The sequence below is a fragment of the Saccostrea cucullata genome, unplaced genomic scaffold (assembly GCF_032062105.1).
Source record: "Saccostrea cucullata isolate Sc308-1 unplaced genomic scaffold, CSIRO_AGI_Scuc_v1 ctg297, whole genome shotgun sequence".
Classification (NCBI taxonomy): Eukaryota; Metazoa; Mollusca; class Bivalvia; order Ostreida; family Ostreidae; genus Saccostrea; species Saccostrea cuccullata.
In genome coordinates this window covers 192,126-210,321 of record NW_026929962.1, presented here as the reverse complement: position 1 = coordinate 210,321, position 18,196 = coordinate 192,126, and the positions used below count along the sequence as shown (strand labels likewise).

At 33.9% G+C, this 18,196-nt stretch overlaps 2 protein-coding genes across 3 annotated transcripts in view; one reads left to right on the top strand and one right to left on the bottom strand.

Moving 5' to 3' along the window:
* The window catches only part of LOC134282550 (dual oxidase 2-like), a 31,560-nt gene extending 24,683 nt beyond the window's left edge, over positions 1-6,877 (top strand). The window contains exons 19-31 of the mRNA XM_062764952.1: positions 333-426; positions 934-1,115; positions 1,585-1,675; positions 2,036-2,238; positions 2,493-2,723; positions 3,071-3,164; positions 3,316-3,365; positions 3,733-4,014; positions 4,239-4,471; positions 4,858-5,019; positions 5,202-5,357; positions 6,396-6,524; positions 6,620-6,877. Of these exons, the coding sequence (XP_062620936.1) occupies positions 333-426; positions 934-1,115; positions 1,585-1,675; positions 2,036-2,238; positions 2,493-2,723; positions 3,071-3,164; positions 3,316-3,365; positions 3,733-4,014; positions 4,239-4,471; positions 4,858-5,019; positions 5,202-5,357; positions 6,396-6,524; positions 6,620-6,742 (2,030 nt within the window). The 3' untranslated portion in view covers positions 6,743-6,877. The remainder of the gene's footprint in view (positions 1-332; positions 427-933; positions 1,116-1,584; positions 1,676-2,035; positions 2,239-2,492; positions 2,724-3,070; positions 3,165-3,315; positions 3,366-3,732; positions 4,015-4,238; positions 4,472-4,857; positions 5,020-5,201; positions 5,358-6,395; positions 6,525-6,619) is intronic.
* Positions 6,878-7,946: 1,069 nt separating this feature from the next.
* On the bottom strand, positions 7,947-18,019 carry LOC134282547 (ciliary microtubule associated protein 1A-like). Of its 2 annotated transcripts, none has more exons than XM_062764947.1 (5): positions 17,814-18,019; positions 10,592-10,699; positions 10,320-10,433; positions 10,003-10,220; positions 7,947-8,394 (listed from the first exon to the last, which is right to left on the bottom strand). In XM_062764947.1, the coding sequence occupies exons 1-5, from the start codon at positions 17,863-17,865 to the stop codon at positions 8,137-8,139; spliced, it is 750 nt and encodes a 249-aa protein (XP_062620931.1). In that variant the 5' UTR covers positions 17,866-18,019; the 3' UTR covers positions 7,947-8,136. The 2 variants fall into 2 exon arrangements, with proteins under 2 accessions (XP_062620931.1, XP_062620933.1); XM_062764949.1 differs by lacking the exon at positions 17,814-18,019 and adding an exon at positions 11,885-12,265.
* Positions 18,020-18,196: the final 177 nt, after the last annotated feature.

Genomic DNA, 18,196 nt, shown 5'->3' with positions numbered 1-18,196 from the left:
TTGCCATTGCTTTTGTGTAAAAATGTAGGGAAGTCTTTTTAATTCTGAGCATTTTTTTCTGTTGACAATTTGTTTTTTCTTTTCATTTATAACAACTAGATGTCCACATTTGTTCCAGTGCATTTTAAGCTCAACTTAACCAGAAACCCAAGCTTCTCTAATCTAAGAATATTACAATGCAAGTGACAAAAAAGTGTAGAATTATTATGATGTCATTTAAAAATCATCTAACCACTGATCCAGAATATATACAAGTTATTAAATAAACATGTATCTACCATCAGGTTTGTGTAGTGTAGATTCAGTCTTCATTATATGACACTCCTTTACAGAGGATGCAGAGAGTAAGATTCATTTGATCTTCAGTATGTATGACATCCAGAGGAGAGGGAAACTATCAAAGAAAGACTTTGCCAACATGATCAAGTGAGTTCACACAAATCTTCCAGGTACATTGTGTGGAAGATTATAGGGTGATAATTTATTGTGGTGTTTACTAAATACTTGTTCATGTATTTTGGTGCTTGTGTCTTTATCATTTTAAATGGATGTACAAATACAGTTGACCTTTGGTATCTTGAACACTGATATTTTGAATACTATAAATATACACGTACATGTATTGAAGTGATTTAGATGTTCAAACTTAATTTACTCATTAATTATTTTACTCCCAATATCTCAATTCCCCTGATATCTCAAGCTCTTACTCAGTCCCATCAAGTTCAAGATAATGACTTTTAATTTAAAATTTGTTTCTGATAAAAAAATTGACCAACATCTAGTTTTATAGTCACTGCATGTAATGACCAAATCCTGAATTTATTATTTTACTCTAAACTGAAACACCAAGTTCCCAAATTTCTCATTTTTACTCTAAAACACTGATTTCCTTTATTGCTCATTTTTACCACTGAATTTCTCCTTCTACAGGTCACTATTGGATTTGTCTGACTCATCATTGGATGAAAGAAAGATGGAAGAACTAGTTCAGTCCATGTATAAAGCAGCCAATCTCAGTTACGGAGCAGACATTACCTTTGAAGACTTTAAGCGGATCTTTGCCTCTGAAGAATATGCTGGAACATTACAAAAGGCTACTCTGAATTTGGATGGTAAATGTTACAGTGATACCAATAAAAATGCAATGAAAATAATTATATGCTTTGCTTCATTTTAAAAACTGAACTTTATGAAATTCTCTAATGTTTGTAACTGTTAAGCAATTCATTCAATAAGAGACAAACTTTTCATAAATGTGTTAATCATTACTGCTCATAACTTAAAGCATTATGCTCATATCTGCATATTATTGAATCATAATTCAAATTTGGGGGGTCCTATGTTTGTGTTTGCAATCAAAATTTCACTGGTTTGTGGTGATTCCCTGGGCAACTTGTAAAATCAGTAGATTCAGAGAATCATTGGAGATATAAATTTGTGGGTAAGGGTGATCCAGAATCCATGACTATTGGTCACCCCAAGAACATAGATGATTCCACAGTTTTTGATTTTTGAAAATTTCTATTTTTACCTGAAATTAAATGTTGATATTTTTAAAGATAACAACTTTATACACACTAGGTGTTGGGGATTATGGACAGCAGCCAGTCAAGCAGTCTGCAAACACAACAATTAGAGCAAGGAGGGCCACAGTGTTAAAGAATTACACACAGTAAGTCCTAGGTCATCTCCCATAGTGTGGATGAAATTAAGTATATCTTAAAAGAAAGAGATTCGTACACTGTAGATGGGGGATGTGGTGAGATGCTGTTAAATTAATTGAAAGGCAAAACTTTCATAAAATGCAAAATTTAGATCAGTCAAGTTTTACTTCACAATGAATATATGTACACCATGTAGTAGCCTTAAATTGATATTTGAACACTCATAGTAACATAAAACAAAATTAACATTGCAAAACATTTTTTCAAACATGTACTTAACAAATACTTATACATGTATGTCTGAGGTTTGATTTTAATGCTTTAGTTGTAAAAAAAACATTTTGTTAAAATTTGATATACATCTTCAGGAAAGGTGCTACAAAAGGAAAAGGCTTAAAGCGACAACAGAGTGTAGTGCATGTGACGACACATCAGACTGAGTATCCCAAGACACCGTTTGCGCAGAAGATGTACGAGATCACCAGTTATATCTCCTACAACCGACTGGAGATCTTCTGGGGAACTCTCTTTACACTCGTTCTCATCGGGATCTTCCTGGAAAGAGCTTTCTGTATGAACATTTTATAAAATATTGTCATTTATAGAGCAGAATAATTCATTGTATTCAGTGGTTCTTCCAGTTGCTGATTTAAGTTTAGTTATTGAAAATTAATTTACATGATAATTATGGGCAATTACAATTTACTTTTATTAGCACTAGTCTAAAATATTACGCTTTTTTTTTTCATTTTGAGAACACTCTGTAAGGTATATTCCTATTCTATGAAAATTATCAGTTTTAGCATTTATGTCTTTTTTTGTTAGATTACTCTTTTGAACGTGAGACTGGAGGACTGCGTCGTATCGCTGGTTATGGTGTGACTGTGACTCGCGGTGCTGCCAGTGCTATGATGTTTACTTATTGTTCTCTGTTGATTACCATGAGCCGAAACATGATTACGTTCTTCCGAGAGACTTTCCTCCACCGATTTTTCCCCTGGGATTCCATGCATGCTTTACACAAGTACATAGCATACCAGGCCTTACTTTTTACATGTAAGTCTCTCTAATAATATTGCTTTAGATAAAACATTTCTGAGGCATGTTTTTAATACATGTACTGTAGATTGGCAAATATTCACGATGGTTTTAATTGCACTATGTTCATGATTTATTAATTTTCCGCGAAATTAAATCCATCATAAATGTTATTATTTGTTTTTAAAGCGTTTAAAAGCTTATACGAAATTTTGAATCAATTTCTTGCAGCGTGAAATTAAAACCATCGCAATTGATACTTTTTGAGATATCGTGAAATTTTAACACCATGGAATTAAAATGACTTACAGTATTTGAATTTAGAAATTAAATTCTTATTTTGTTTGATTTCTTTCTTTCTGTAGTTGTACATGTGATTGGTCATGGAATAAATTTGTATCACATTTCCACTCAGACATCGGGAGATGGTAACTGCTACTTCATGGAGTACTTCAGAGCGTATGTATACCTGACTGTGTTGTTAGCATAATGAAACCTACCTGTATTTGTAAGCAATCTTTTCAAATCTTTTCAAACTGTCAGACTTGAAGTTCACTGTAAAATAATGTATTTATACATATTTTTTCAAAAATAAAATTATCTTTTCCAGACAAGATGTCCTAGCCTCATTCCACTACTGGGCTTATACAACAATAACAGGTGAGTTCATTTTTTCTGTAAAACATATAAATGAAACCATCTTATTAGGTGCAGATCCAAGATTTTGGTTTAGGGGTGTCCCTGTTAGATAGCAAGATTTCCAGGTGTAAAGGACAGAGTTCAGAGTGGGATGGGGGGGGGGGGGGGGGGGGGGGCAGAGACCCTTGTAAGCTCATGAAAAATTGCAATAAATGAACTTTTTTGTAACACTCAATGACTGCAATTTTACAGTGAAAATGATATCTGAATTCTTTTTGTGTTAAAGAAATGTTCACCAGGAGCATCCCACCTGAATGTGTGCTTAGCTGTCATAATTTAAATTTTGTTTTCAGCAGGTACTTCATTTTCAATTTTATGTCTGTTTCAGGTCTTACTGGAATAATACTTACCCTGATCGTCATTGTTATGTATGTGTTTGCCACACCTTATGCTCGTCGCAATGCCTTTAATGCCTTCTGGGGCACTCATAGCCTGTACATCTTTTTGTACATCTTCATGATAATGCATGGACTGGGACGACTTGTACAGGCTCCTATCACACACACCTATCTCATTGGACCACTCTTTATATTCATCATTGACAAGCTCATCAGTATCAGTCGTAAGAAGATTGAATGTCGAGTGGTCAAAGCAGAGTTACTGCCTTCTGGTAAGTCGCATGTACATGTGCACAATTACTGTTACATTTAAGAGGTAATGATTTTCTGTTGAATTTGAGATGAAAAAAAGTTTTGCAAATATAGATTTTGAACATTTAAGACAAATAAAGCTGTAATTAATCTAGTTGAGCTGTTGGGTTTGTGTGTTAAACAATATAGTAATTTTATATATGGAGTTATATAAGGAATTCATGAATTTTTTCTCCCAAAAAAGATGTGACAGCACTAGTTTTCCAGCGACCCACCACATTTGACTATAAGTCTGGTCAGTGGGTCAGAATTGCTTGCCTGGAGCTGGGAGAGAACGAGTACCACCCCTTCACCATCAGCTCTGCTCCTCATGAGGAATATCTCAGCCTCCACATCCGAGCGGTGGGGCCCTGGACTTATAACCTCAGGAATCTGTACGACCCTGACAATCTGGAGGGAAGGTCCTCCTACCCCAGCGTAAGTGTCTTATCAGTTATAAAATTTGCATTAACTCTATAAATCCCAGGTATAAGTGATAAAAAAATCTTTTACAAAAAATTCTTCTGAATTATGTATATTGAGAGTTACAGTACTGTAGATTTCTTACTTAACATAAGGACTTAATATTGCGAAATGATTCATGGCCATCAAATTGCCAACAAGAGAAATTATCAGTTAACTATTGATATAAATTAGGATTAGGAATCTTCTCTGTTCTTTTCAAACTTGAAAATATGAAATTTTCTCATATATTAGGTGCTACTGTATTACATATTATGTGTTTTGTGATTTTAACAGTGCCATTTTGATACTGTTTATTAATTATGATGAGAGCAAAGATAACAAAGGTTGTTTATTTGCAGGTGTACGTTGACGGCCCGTACGGAGAGGGTCACCAGGACTGGTACAGATACGAGGTAGCTGTGTTAGTAGGAGGGGGAATCGGAGTCACACCATTTGCTTCCATCCTGAAAGACATTGTTCACAAATCCAAGATTGCTGATCTGAGATTTCCATGCAAAAAAGTGTGTAGATTAGTCAGGAAAAGGAACTTAATATCCGTAATCCTAAAGAAATTATCTCCCCTTAAGCATATATACGTGCATTCTTAACAATGCACAGTACCGTAATTTTTTCACCATGCTCTTGTGTAATGGATTATTTTGTAGAGTATGATTTACTGATATTTTATTTAACTTTTCTCCAGGTGTACTTTTTGTGGGTGACCCGTACACAGAAGCAGTTTGAGTGGATGACGGATATTATCCGGGAAGTGGAGAATGTGGATAGCAAACAATTTATGGATACTCATATATTTGTCACACAGTTCAAGGAGAAGTTTGACCTGAGAACCACTATGTTGGTAAGGACTATTAGCTATAATATATAAAGATCTGATTTTACAGGTAAATTAAGAGGTAAATGTTATCAAAAAGTTCAGGGACTTGTGGCTAGTGCCATAAAGAGTACATCAAATATTGTTTTCCCAATTTGACATTTTTTCTGCATACAAAAGAAAGAATAATTTCAAAGAATGTACATTTGTGATTTTCTAGAGAGAAACAAATATAAATTGACACAAGCATTTTTCATCAATTTTTCACTTTGATTCAGTAGTAGGGATGTGACCCAATAGGTAGGGGAAGGTGATGTCTTTTTCAAAGAACACTTTAAATACTCAAATACTTTGAACAGTCTGGAGATAAACAAAATATGTCTCAATAACTGTAAATCACTTTTTATTCATCAAAACTTTATATTTGTGTAATTATGTGAGTCTGTCTGCTTTTGAAATTACATTCTCACATATGTTTGTTTTAGAAAGGATCATATACAACAAATACCATATCTCTCAAAAATACCCAATATTAGGTGTCACATGAAAATAGGTGTCACAAAAATATAGTGATCTACAATACATGATGAAGTGTTTTTAACTTGCACAAATGATTCAATGTTGCATTAAAAAAATAAATGTATCTTATGTACAATAAAAGTTGAATCTTTATAAACATATTAAGTGAAGATCCTTTTTGTTTTGTTAAGTGAGTATTATGTTCCAAAATCAATTGTTCATGAAATAAGTCATATTACTAAAGGGAATATCATCTAGAAAAAAGTCAGAGGGAATTGACATTGAGAATGTCATTAAACTCATGCAAAGACAACAAAATGTCCTTAAAAAAACTAACATATCAAGCAAAAAGATTTAAAGACTTTTTTAACATTTCTTGTTTTGTCTTTTTATGTAGTAAGTATTTTAAAGTACAACCTGAGGTGTTATTATTGTTTATCCTATCAGTCCAAAATTTTTGGATAACCCCACTTGTAAGTCATATAAATAAATAGAGAAACTTGTCACTGTAATAAAATGTGTTAACCGGAGGTAATTTTTTTTCAGTACATCTGCGAACGTCATTTCCAGAAGGTGGCAGGAAAGAGTTTGTTTACAGGTCTTAGTGCTGTTACTCACTTTGGTAGACCAGACTTTCAGGACTTCTTGAAATCAGTGAAGATGGAACATCCAAATGTAGGCTAAAAATTTCTACACATTTACCTTTGAAGATTATATTATACAAGTACCATAACAAGATCTATATTTTATGTGCACATGTTTTCTTTCAGGTCCGTAATTTTGGAGTTTTCAGCTGTGGTCCACCAAACATGACCAATAATCTGGATAGTGCTTGTACTAATCTCAACAAACGAGAAGGGGCCACCTTCGTTCATCATTTTGAAAACTTTTAAATTCCATGTTCCAAGTAAGGTCAGCAAGAGAATTCATCAGTCCAAAGATGCCATCCTTAATATTTAGCTTCACGGAGGAATTGTGATAATCTTTTCTCATTTTGTATTGATATACAGACACTGTTAAATCATGTTTAAACAATATTTTTTGTCTGAAAATACAGATCCGAGAACTTTGCTATGAGGAAAAATCTTGATTTATATACAGAAAGAAAAGAGAAAGTTTTACAATAGTTCACTGAAGAAAATAATCTGAACATCTACTAGAATTATATATTCCGGGTACTACACAGGGTAGTACTGTATCTAAATAAACAAGAGTTAGATTTATACAGAATTTAATATTTATACACTATTCTTACCCAATCTTCTTTTCCACTGAAAAGCTTTCTTCATAAACATCAAAATATGTACTATATAAAACATTTGTCTTTTTTGGAATCAGTAGTAGCTAGTATTTTGCTGGGTTTTGATTTCATTTCACCATTATATAAGGACAAAGTACATAATTACCTCCAAAGTCAAAACTGAGGAGAAATGCGTTTACTTATTAAAACATAAGACATCATTGTGACTATATATACTGATTTTCTTTAATCATGCTGTATCTCTGTATTTAAAAATAAATGTATATTTAAACATGGAAAAATAAGTCTCTAGTTTTTACATTTCTAGTTCTATTGGTCAGAGAAAGAGGGGCAAATTATGTTGTTAAATGGGGGGGGGGGGGGTGATAACACCGGCCACCACTGTTTATCGACATGATAACCTCTACAAATGGTTAAGATGACTTTTTCATCATTTTAAGGGGAAGACAACTACATGACATATCATTTTTATGGTAAAGACAACTACATGACATATAGTCATTTTGCATGGGAAAACAACTGTTAATCATCATTTTGAATGGTAAAAACAACTGCTCTGTATATCGTCATTTTAAAAGCTAAAGACAACTACATGATATGTTGTCATTTTGTATGGTAATGGCAACTATACGATATATCGTCATTTTGTATGGTAAGGACAATACTCATAATATCCTCATGGTTTGTATAGTAAAGACAACTGCACTTCATAACGTAATTTAGTATGGGAAAGACTAATGCTATATATATCGTCATTTTGTATGGTAAATACAGCTACACGATATATGTACCTCGTATCGTCATTTTTTATGGTAAAGACAACTGCACTATATATCGTCATTTTACGCAATTTATTCCGTTCTACAGAACGCAGAAATTCTTTACACAAAAAATATTACTAAAATTTAGAATTGACACTTTCACTGTCATTACATTAAAATCCCAATTAAAAAAATTTCAACATAATTTTTTGAAAAAAAAAGTTCTCATTAGTCCATAATTCCCGTTGCAGTGGTAAGGGAAAAGCTAGCCTTCAGCAATGAGTGGGCAGATAAACTCGGAATGGCGAATCCCCAGTGAATGTTTGGGAGCCTGAGGGCGGGCAATGACGACTTTCTCTGGACTGTGTGCTCCAGGTCCGGGCTTTTGGGTGTTGTCCCCGGGGGCATAGCTCCTGCTTCTGATGGAATACAGGGGGGCCATGGTTTTGTTGACGTTGGGGTGAGTAGCGTTGTGCTTCCCCGGGCCTGGGGTCTTACACAGGTCCTCCAGGTAACTGCCGATCTAAAATGGCGGGAAAACATATTACAATAACCATAAATTATAATATCTTAAAATAATGAATTAAAAAACGAAACATACTTTTTTTTTAAAGATGTGACACTAGCCTCTTATTAATTTTACTTCGTTGCCAATTCATTTACATCACTAGGATTTCGAATTATACGTATTAACCCCCCCCCCCCCCCGCTTTATGATAGGACATCAAAATAACAGATATTTTAGTTTTCTTTCCTTTGCTTTGTCCTAACTTCAAGCTAGTCACAAATTACTATCTTACTAGACTGAAATGTTCTTTGGAATACAATGTTATGCCCCCCCACCCCAAAAAAAAATCATAACCATAAACAAACATAAAAACCCACCATGGAACAAATGAAATTTAAGACGATGCATGCATTTGGATGAATAACGACAATGAGTATCAAAGCAAGATTAATAAATGTCATGCACAGAAGACAAAAATTAATTTAAAAAGAGTAAAACAGTCAATAAATTTGTGATCTTACCTTGTATCTTTGTTACTCACTTGGTTGTGAAATATTTTATGCAAAACTATCAGATTTAAAAACTTATAGTAACATCAATTCCTGCTACCAGTTTTAACTGAAATCAAGCTAAGAATTATCCATTTTCACAATCAAATTAAATGTAAATTAATGTACTTGAAAACAAAAACAAATAAAAAGGATAGCGTGTTTGATAGTCCAGGTGATTGGACGACTGGCTAAGATAAGTATTAAAACTTTCAAAACGCGATTAACTTTATTTGTAGAAAAACTGGATTATATATATTTATTTAGGCCTTATTCTCGTTTCGTTTATGACTAAATGTTATATTCAAAGCATTTTTCCTAGGACCTTACACGACTTTATATTCAGATGCAAGAGATTTTAAGAATAGAAAAATAGTATACTGGGACTTGAAATCTAGCGGGGACTAAATTTTGGGTTTCTCATTACAACTTTTTTCTTAAAATAAAAGCTACTGCAGTCAATTAATACCACGTTTCTTCAAAAGAATTGAAATATTTTTAATGGAGAATTTCTTTCTCTGAAAACTTACGAACTGGAATTAAACATTTCTTATATTCCTAAGAAGACTATATAACTATACAGAATCAAAATACAAATAGACAATAGGGAGTAGAGGGACCAAAAATGTGTACATTTTGATCGATAAAAGTTAAACCAGAGTATATAGTGCAATCATATATATACAGATACGTGTACATGTATTTACTTGTTTTAAAAATCTCCATCGGATTTTGAATATAAACATGTATGATTATCTGTTCGTAATTAAAAAAAACCTCTGTATTTTATTTTTGGTATAGCTCACATTAGTTTTACGTCTTTTTAATAATTTATATCATACATGTAATCAAATTTTACCGACAATTTTTTGTTGTTAAAAATTCAACTCTATTGATATGCCCTCCAAATTTGGTATTCAATTGGTGTGCGTTTCAGTTTACCGTAAATCCATTTTTAATTATTTGTAAATATGTATTATAGTAGTCAATACTTATAATCCCTTTTTGTTTAATTAATGGTATAATAATTCATTCATATTAGCAAAGTTTTAATTTTGGAGCATAAAAAGCCTACCTCTCTGCGGCTGGTGATGTCGTAGGCTGGAGCCGCGGCTTTGTTGGGCTGCTTGTTGCCGATTATGGGCGGCAGGGTGTACTTATTAGGGGCCGGGTTCTGGTCGATGCGCCTCAGTCTAGTGCGGGCGCTGATGGAGTACTGGGGGGCGTGTCTCTCCCCCTGAGGATGAACCTTCTCCGGAGAGTAAAGACCAGGAGAAGGGGTTTTGAAGGTATCTGGAATCAGGAATAATGCGTACATTGGTTTAATTTTAAAATTCTGTATATATTTATTACGAGTGTAAATCTTTCCTCAAGATTATTCCCTGATCTTACTTGGGTCCCTCTGTCTGGCCAGCAAAGAGTACACGGGGGTGCCGTCTATCCCAGTACGGGTAATCCTAGGGTCGATGTAGTAGGCCGGGCCGGGACTCCAGTCCTTGAAGTGGACTGCAAACAATATGAGATATCATGGTTGTTTGTTTTTCGTACTGAACTGAGATGACATTGATAACGCTTACATTAATACAATTGGTTTATCTGGATAAAATACACAAAAGTCTACTATATGTAATTGCTGTATATGTTAACTGTTATACGCATTGTACCTCGTCCTTCCAATCTCCCAAAGGAATAAGCAGGCTGCATCTGTCTAGTGCAGTCATGGGCCTCACATCCCACAGTGGAGGGCAATCTATAACGCCCTGGCCCTGGTCCTGTATAATGAAGAAATACGTGGAGTTTTAATCAATCTAATGTGATTATTTGCATAATAATAGTGTAACAAGTGTAATCATATATTTCATTAAAATTCATTGTCTAAACACAATTTAAGATGTCATAGATTCTTTAAAATCTTTTTTTTTTTAATTTTCAAAGGCTAATAACTTTAACTTTGAATTTGTATAATTGAATAAATGAATTTGGATGATTTCTATCCCACGATCATCGTCGGAAACCCACGGCTGATTACGCTTCGTTCCTCTCTGTGATGGAGAGAGGAACGAAGTGTAATCAGCCGTGGGTTTCCGACGATGTCCCACGATTTGAATTATAAAATATATATGTTAGCTTCATATTAAATATTTAAAATAATCGGCATTTACAATTTTGCTCACGGTAATTTTCTATTTCATTTTACACCCCCGAATCTTCGACTTGGATTTATAGTTTTTGCTCTATCTATCTGTCTGTCTGTTTATTTGTTTGTCCGCATAACTTTACCTTGCTTTCGAGCGGATGTGGCTATGGCATTTATATTTCAAAGGTACTAGTATATTCCTTGTGACAAGACTTTCAATGGGTATAAATATTTTTGACTTTGGCTTTTGATTTGCATCTAAGAAACTTCAATTCTCGTGGGGCTTCAGTGTTTCACAAACATATATATCTTGTTTTAAATGAGTACTTTGTTATAAATAATTGTGAACAAGATGTTTATCGCAACCGTATAGAAGATGTTAAAAGATATTCATGAAATACAAAATTACGTGCCAAACCCAGAGAGGGGGGTCATCATATAGCTGACCCTCCTTTTTATACCCTGAGGAGAGAAATCAAACCATAGATGCTCTTTAATTTACCTGTCTAATCTTTCACGTCAATGGAGCAAGTCATATAAGGTTAGTTTTATTATCGATTGAGCAATTGACTTAAAATTCTCACATATTGCACTAGCACGGGATAGAGTTAATTACAGTTATGTAATGAAATGAATATAGTATAACATGTACATTATACATGTGTCTTATAAAGATGTGCAATCGAAGTACAATGTGCTGACTTTTAAAAAGACGTGTACATTCATGAAAACAGATTAGATCCGCCTTTCATGAACGAATTGCACAATCAATCGCAATCGAATCCGTCGAGACAGGACATGACATGTAACTTACTTTTACGTTTAAATAATAAGAACAATTCAGAGGATATCCGAAGTAAATGCGACCGTCAGCTGTTTTATTTTTGGACTTATGACGTGACTCGTCCTGTAGGGTATATAAACACCGAGCTGCCTGGTATCCAGCGGAACCACCTGCTGCCCGCTTCCGTCCACCGTCAAAATGGGGGTGGATTGGAAGTGGGTTCTTTCGCGCAGGAAGAAAGTTTAACACACTGAGTCAATCGCTTACTTCGTAACCTCCCTGGATTTTCGCATCTAGGGTCTGTTCCCGGTTCTTGGGCCCTCGCCACAGCGACCCCGCTGTCGCTTTCTAGTGCTTGGGGTAGGCGAGGATCACCCAGGGACCACAGTGCGACCTCATTCACGGACGTATTGCTTGTAACATATGTACGCCGTAATTTGTGTTGTGTCTGTGGTTCTGGGTAATTTCACCACTCATACTTACAAGGTAGGTCACTAAAGAATTTTTTTTAGATTAATGTATGTAATGACGCTTTCTTTAGAGAAGATTTTTGTAATAAAGTGATTAAAGTGTTACGCTATGATCAAGGCGACTTGGGTGAGGTAAGTAGTAAGTACAATCTGAATGACGAAATTCTGGATTCTGTAAAATAATTATATAGGAACAGTAAGTATAAATACTCCGGAGGTTACGAAGGAAAGCCTTGGCTGTGGATTGAACTTTATTTTTGTGCGATATACAACACATAACGGGGGTGTCAAATTAGTATTGAAACTTCGTTGTCAAGGACATAATAGTGTGTTTGACTTCAAACATTTCAATATTGATTTGATCTCCTGTCTTTGTTTTGCCTGTAGCTGTATGGTTGCTTGAAAATAAAAACATGATTAAACACGATTTCTTGTCTTCTGTGTGTTTTGTATTTATACCGATACTTGCCTTACCAAGGATTAAATGTGATCTGTTCAGAGACTAGAAATACTTAGAATCTTCTATTAGAATTTCTTTGTTACCAGCAGGATTATTACCATGATTGAAAATAACTTTGGTCAAGTTTTTTATATGTGAATGCATAGGCACCTGACATTACTTGTTTTATAAAATAACCCCATACCTAATACAATGTATATATATATTTATTAGGTAAGGTTATTTTTTTTATATAAGAAAAATAAGTTTACCCCAGGTGCCTGTGTGTTTCTCTTTATATTGTTTACCTTTTTTTTGTCTGGGAGGGAATTTGAAAATAACCACTCTTGATACCTTTGCAAAGGAATATTTGTTTCACCTGGGGAGGGGGGGGTCCCCACCCCCACCCCCAAAAAAAATTCTTTTAAAAAGATTTTTCACAATTGGGAAAAATTAATTAAGGCGTGTTTTGTTTTTTTTTCTTTTTTTTGTTTTGTTCTTTTATTTTTGGCTACTCCTAGTCTAGAAATTTCTGGGCTGGAAATATTTTGACGGAGGCGGAACCCATCATGTGATGTAAATAATCCTTGATCTATGCCTGGAGAAGGTTGTATGAAATGGGAATTTTTCGCATTTATTTAGCATTTACAGTATGAAAATTTAGTAGAAGAAGACCATTATATAGGTGTTTACAATAGAAGAAGATATCCCAAAAGCCGAAGCGCCCAAATTTTAAGCATATTAGGACGAAACTCAAACTTAAAATGACCTTGATGCCAAAAGCTGAAAAGTCAATATATTTTCTTCTTCATCTATGAATATATAGATTTGACGCATGTAAGCATCAATCACAGACACCTGACGTTACTTATTTTTCTTTTATAAAAAAATATACACATACCTAATAATAAACATTATTAGTAGGTGTATATTTTTTATTGAAAGAAAAATAAGTAACGTCAGGTGCCTGTGGCATCAATAAGCAAAAATTATTTGGATCCGTGCCCGATTTCATTCATCTAGTAGTTATGACGTCTGACGTTTGTTCCGGTCCAACCCTTCTCATAAAATCATTATTTAATAGAGTGTGATATGTAAAAAGAATCTTCTGTACACATTTGAAAGAATAAGTAATCAATTCTAAATATCATTACACAGTGAATCTGTTTACTATTAGGATGTTTATAATTTGTTTTAGAAAGACAGTGATGGCCAACTTACAACTTTTAAATTAATATCTAGACTTCAATTTTTCTATCTCCATCTTTCCTTATTCAAGTATCAAAACACTATTATCACCTGCATGTGGTGTTTATGTTTCCCAGTTGTGTATTAAGTATCAACATGATCAAAATGATGAAAAATAGGTTGATGATAAGTTGATGATACATAAGTTTCAATAACCTCCTGTAAAATCAACATTTTTTTAATTCTTCAGTCATTAAATATCTTTATTTACAAATACAATCTGTTGTTACAATGTATGTCAAATGTTGACTGACATTTTTCATACAAATTGTTAGCCATGCTACATGTAGGCCACTGTCAAGTACGGAACTTTCTGTCATGTTGTAGATTCTGAATTTACCAAGTGGCAGTAAATACAAAATTTACAACTAGTGAACTACGAGGGTTGTCCCGTAAAATCGTGGACAAAGCGTTTTTCTCGAAAAGTAATGGGCGCACTAAGCTGAAAATTTCAGTAAAGTTTTATTTATCATATTTAAGTGCATGATAATTTTTTTGATAAAATATAGGCAAAAATAAAGATTTTATTATGCCTGAATGTGCACGAGGTATTGTCCTACGGCGCACGGTCAAAAAACCAAGGTTTTATTAAAGAATACACAAGTTGAATTCAAAATAAAAGTTTTAAATGCATAAGATTTGGATTAAAATTATACTAAATTCAATTCCACAATCAATTTTGTAGTCTTTGTAAAAATTTTATGGCATTTGCTTAATTTTTGGCAGTTTCTCGAGTATTTGAAATAGGAAAGTGGTGAACACAACACACAAAAATGACAACGTTTTATGACGTTACGGCGCACCGGAGAACAGTTCAGTTTTATTTCGATATTGAAATGACACCTTTAGAGACTTGAAATGACCATAGAAGAAAAAAGATTATAAAAATATCGCCATACCTTAAGTATACAAATGAAATAGGAGTTTTCTTAGCGAAGTTTTTTTTTATCGAGTCCCTGGGGAGTACAAAACTTACGGACAAACTCCTAATGTAATAGCAAAAGACGCTGTCACAGTAGACCGCCGATATGATATTTTCTATTAGTTGAATGATGGTGAGAATATTGTCCGTAACTTACAAATAAATCTTCAGAAGATCGCATGAGGGTGCCAATTGGTTCTTCGGCTGTTTATGGAGACTAAAGAATGTGCATCAATGAAATTCCTAAATTAAAGTCCGATAGTCGGACTCATCCAACTTCCATTTCAGCAAAGATAAAACGTGACGCTGTTTTAGACATTTTGACGTTATAATCCATGCGCCGTAAGGTGATACTATACATGGCATAAAATCTCATAATTTGTTTATTTATGCATATATTTATCTGAAATTTGCTGTGCATATTACTAAAATATGTACTAAATAAAATTTCAGAACGCAGTGATGTTTATTTTTCACACTAGACAACTTGTCCACGATTTTACGGGACAACCCGCGTATATTACATTGCATGTCCGTCCATAGGGGATGTATACTATTCCCAGTCACCTCTACTGATACTATCAGAGGTCCGTTTTTGCCCTCCTCCATTTGTATCAAATTGTTATTTGGACCTGCATACATATAGTGGGTTTTTTTTTACCTCCATGCACATTCTAAGACAATTGAAATTTGAATTTAGCTTCACCTTGGGTTCTGATCATTTAAACAGTTTTCCTAAAGATGTCCAGTTAGTAAGGCCAAAATAAAATATAATCTTGTTTCCTGTCCCGACCTACCCCACATTTTACCCTCTGACCCTAAAAGTTTATTTTACATTTTCATTTTTTGGGGGCTATTTTCCTAAAATACTAAAGTCGACCAACAATATTTACAAAATTAATACATCACAAGTGTACAGGATACCTTTACTTTGTAAATCTTTATTAACAAACTTCCTTTGTAAACTGTTAACATACTGTTCATTGAAATTGAAAATAAATGTTTTTCTCAAAATAAATTTTTCCTTCAATATCTTGATCTTTTTCAGGGAGGTAATTGTACAAGTTTTCACAAAGGCTGGGTCTTATCTTTTGTCAGCGAGCCCTGTCTCTGAGTTCAAGATGTTCAGCCAGTTATTACTTCGTTATTCTAAATTAGCAAACCACTGAAGATTCCATATATGAGACTATTCAAACGACCGAAACGTGGGGCTAGAAAGGGGGGGGGGGGTGTCAAAGGAAATGTTAGGTAAGATTACTTGATGCTCCGGTGCCTATCTGCAAACAAATTGCGCCCAATTTATGTAGAATTATACCGGGGTATTACTTTCGATCACAATACTATAGTAACTTGTTCCCTGTTGAAATCACCATTATAAATGTTATAAGTAGCACACATGTCTGCATAGACACGTTGACATTGACAAATTTATGAAAAAAGACCTAAAGAACTGACATTGCATTGACACGTTGACATTGACCAGCTTTGTCCAATTGAAAAGGTGTCAATGCATCGACGCGTCGACATTGACACTTTGACATTGTCCAATAGAATAAAAAGTGTCTTAGGTGCATTGTCAGATTGAAAAAAGTGTCAAATGAAAAGTTACAATTATAATATGCCAGACTGACTCAGAAGTCAAGTAAGCTGATCTTGAAGCAACAGTTACAATACAGTAACATATACTTTAAATTTCATTTCTTAGATATTGAAATTTTACCTTGTTTTCATAAGTACATATTTAATAATTGTCAATGCATCGACACGTTGAGTATTGACATAATAAAAAACTGTCATGCACATTTATCTAACATCCATGTAAATGATTACTATTACAGACCACCAGAAAACATTATTGTTTGTCCAGTGTGTGAACCATCAATTCTGTTTGGTGCATTGTTTTAAATATGTGAATTCGTCCGGAATTGAAATATATTCCGCGGCTAAAAGTAAACAATGAAAATTGCATTTTGTCGATGTCAACGTGTCTTGATCATCAAACCGCTTCCGTTATGTGTGTCAAAAGGCATGCATTGACAATTCCATTCTGTCTGTCAATTGATGGTCAACGTCAACGTGTCAATGCATTGACAATTTCATTCATGTCATAGAATTTATAATTATCATTGAAAAATCTTATAGTCGGATAAATATCAAACAAAAAAGTTACCATTTTGAAATCACCTACACTAAATTTTGGATGCATAAAATATAAATTGAAGTTAGACACATGCATCACCTATATTCAAAAATGTATTTAATTTTCAATTTTAAATATAAAACACGAACTGTGCAGAAGTTTTTATGCGAGATGTAAAATTCGATGTTGAAGCAACAGTTTTTTCAATAAATGATAACATTTGTATATTAAATATGAAATATATATTTTTAAAGATTCACTTTATGGAAATATATTATGTATCTCTTAATTTATAAAGGGAAAGAACATTCTGATTACCAATCTTTTCAAGGTTTATAAAACCTTTAATTCTGCACATCCCCATACATGGACACTTAAACTTATATGTATAGAGCAGATAATATGGCTGTATCCATTATTAAACATCCTCGCAAGTCAGGGACTCAGGACCCTGGCTTGCGAGGATGATTATTAAAGCTCTCCAAGATAATGGCATATATCACTTCGGCCACTTTTTGACCTTTTCAATTTGGCACGTGGCTGTATCAATGTCAGACAATGATTGAATGAAGTGTTTGATTTCTTCATTAAATCAACTTTACGAATAAAAGACAGTGTAATACATTCGTCAAAGAGCGGCATTCCCAAATAAGTTAAGATTTAATTGCAAAACAAATATGTGCCTATTTGATAATGGCATTGTTATGAATAAAACTTAAACAATGGAGTGGACATTTATCACAAACCTCTTTCTCTGGCAGCAATCATTACAATTGGTTTTTTCTCAATTCCTGGCATTTCAATCTTATCCTTTTCAATATGCGGGTGTAGAAACTGGAATTAAATGTTTCTTGTTTCTGCTAGTCTCAAAAATACTTTTGAAAATTTGATTATAAGCTAATCTTTCGATCAGCTTCGAATTTATGGCGGGTCAAGATACTCAGAGGAAGTATCTATGGTAACTTGTAGTCTCCGTCATTCAAGTGCTTTGAGAACCCCAAGCGTCTGAAAGAGTGGAACCTTGAATTATATTCGGGCTCGGGAGCCTTGATCATGTGACAGGACTGTGACGTTCGGTAAGTTTGAGGAAGGAGGAACTCGATATTGTATTATTTATTTACTACATATG

Bases quoted from the DNA above. Each gene is read 5' to 3' on its own strand.
- LOC134282547 (XM_062764947.1), bottom strand. From the start codon at position 17,865: ATGCCAGGAATTGAGAAAAAACCAATTGTAATGATTGCTGCCAGAGAA. The intron at 10,221-10,319 runs GTAAGATCAGGG...TCCTGATTCCAG, and splicing joins GGCCAGACAGAGGGACCCAA to ATACCTTCAAAACCCCTTCT. The intron at 8,395-10,002 runs GTAGGCTTTTTA...CCGCCATTTTAG, and splicing joins ACATCACCAGCCGCAGAGAG to ATCGGCAGTTACCTGGAGGA.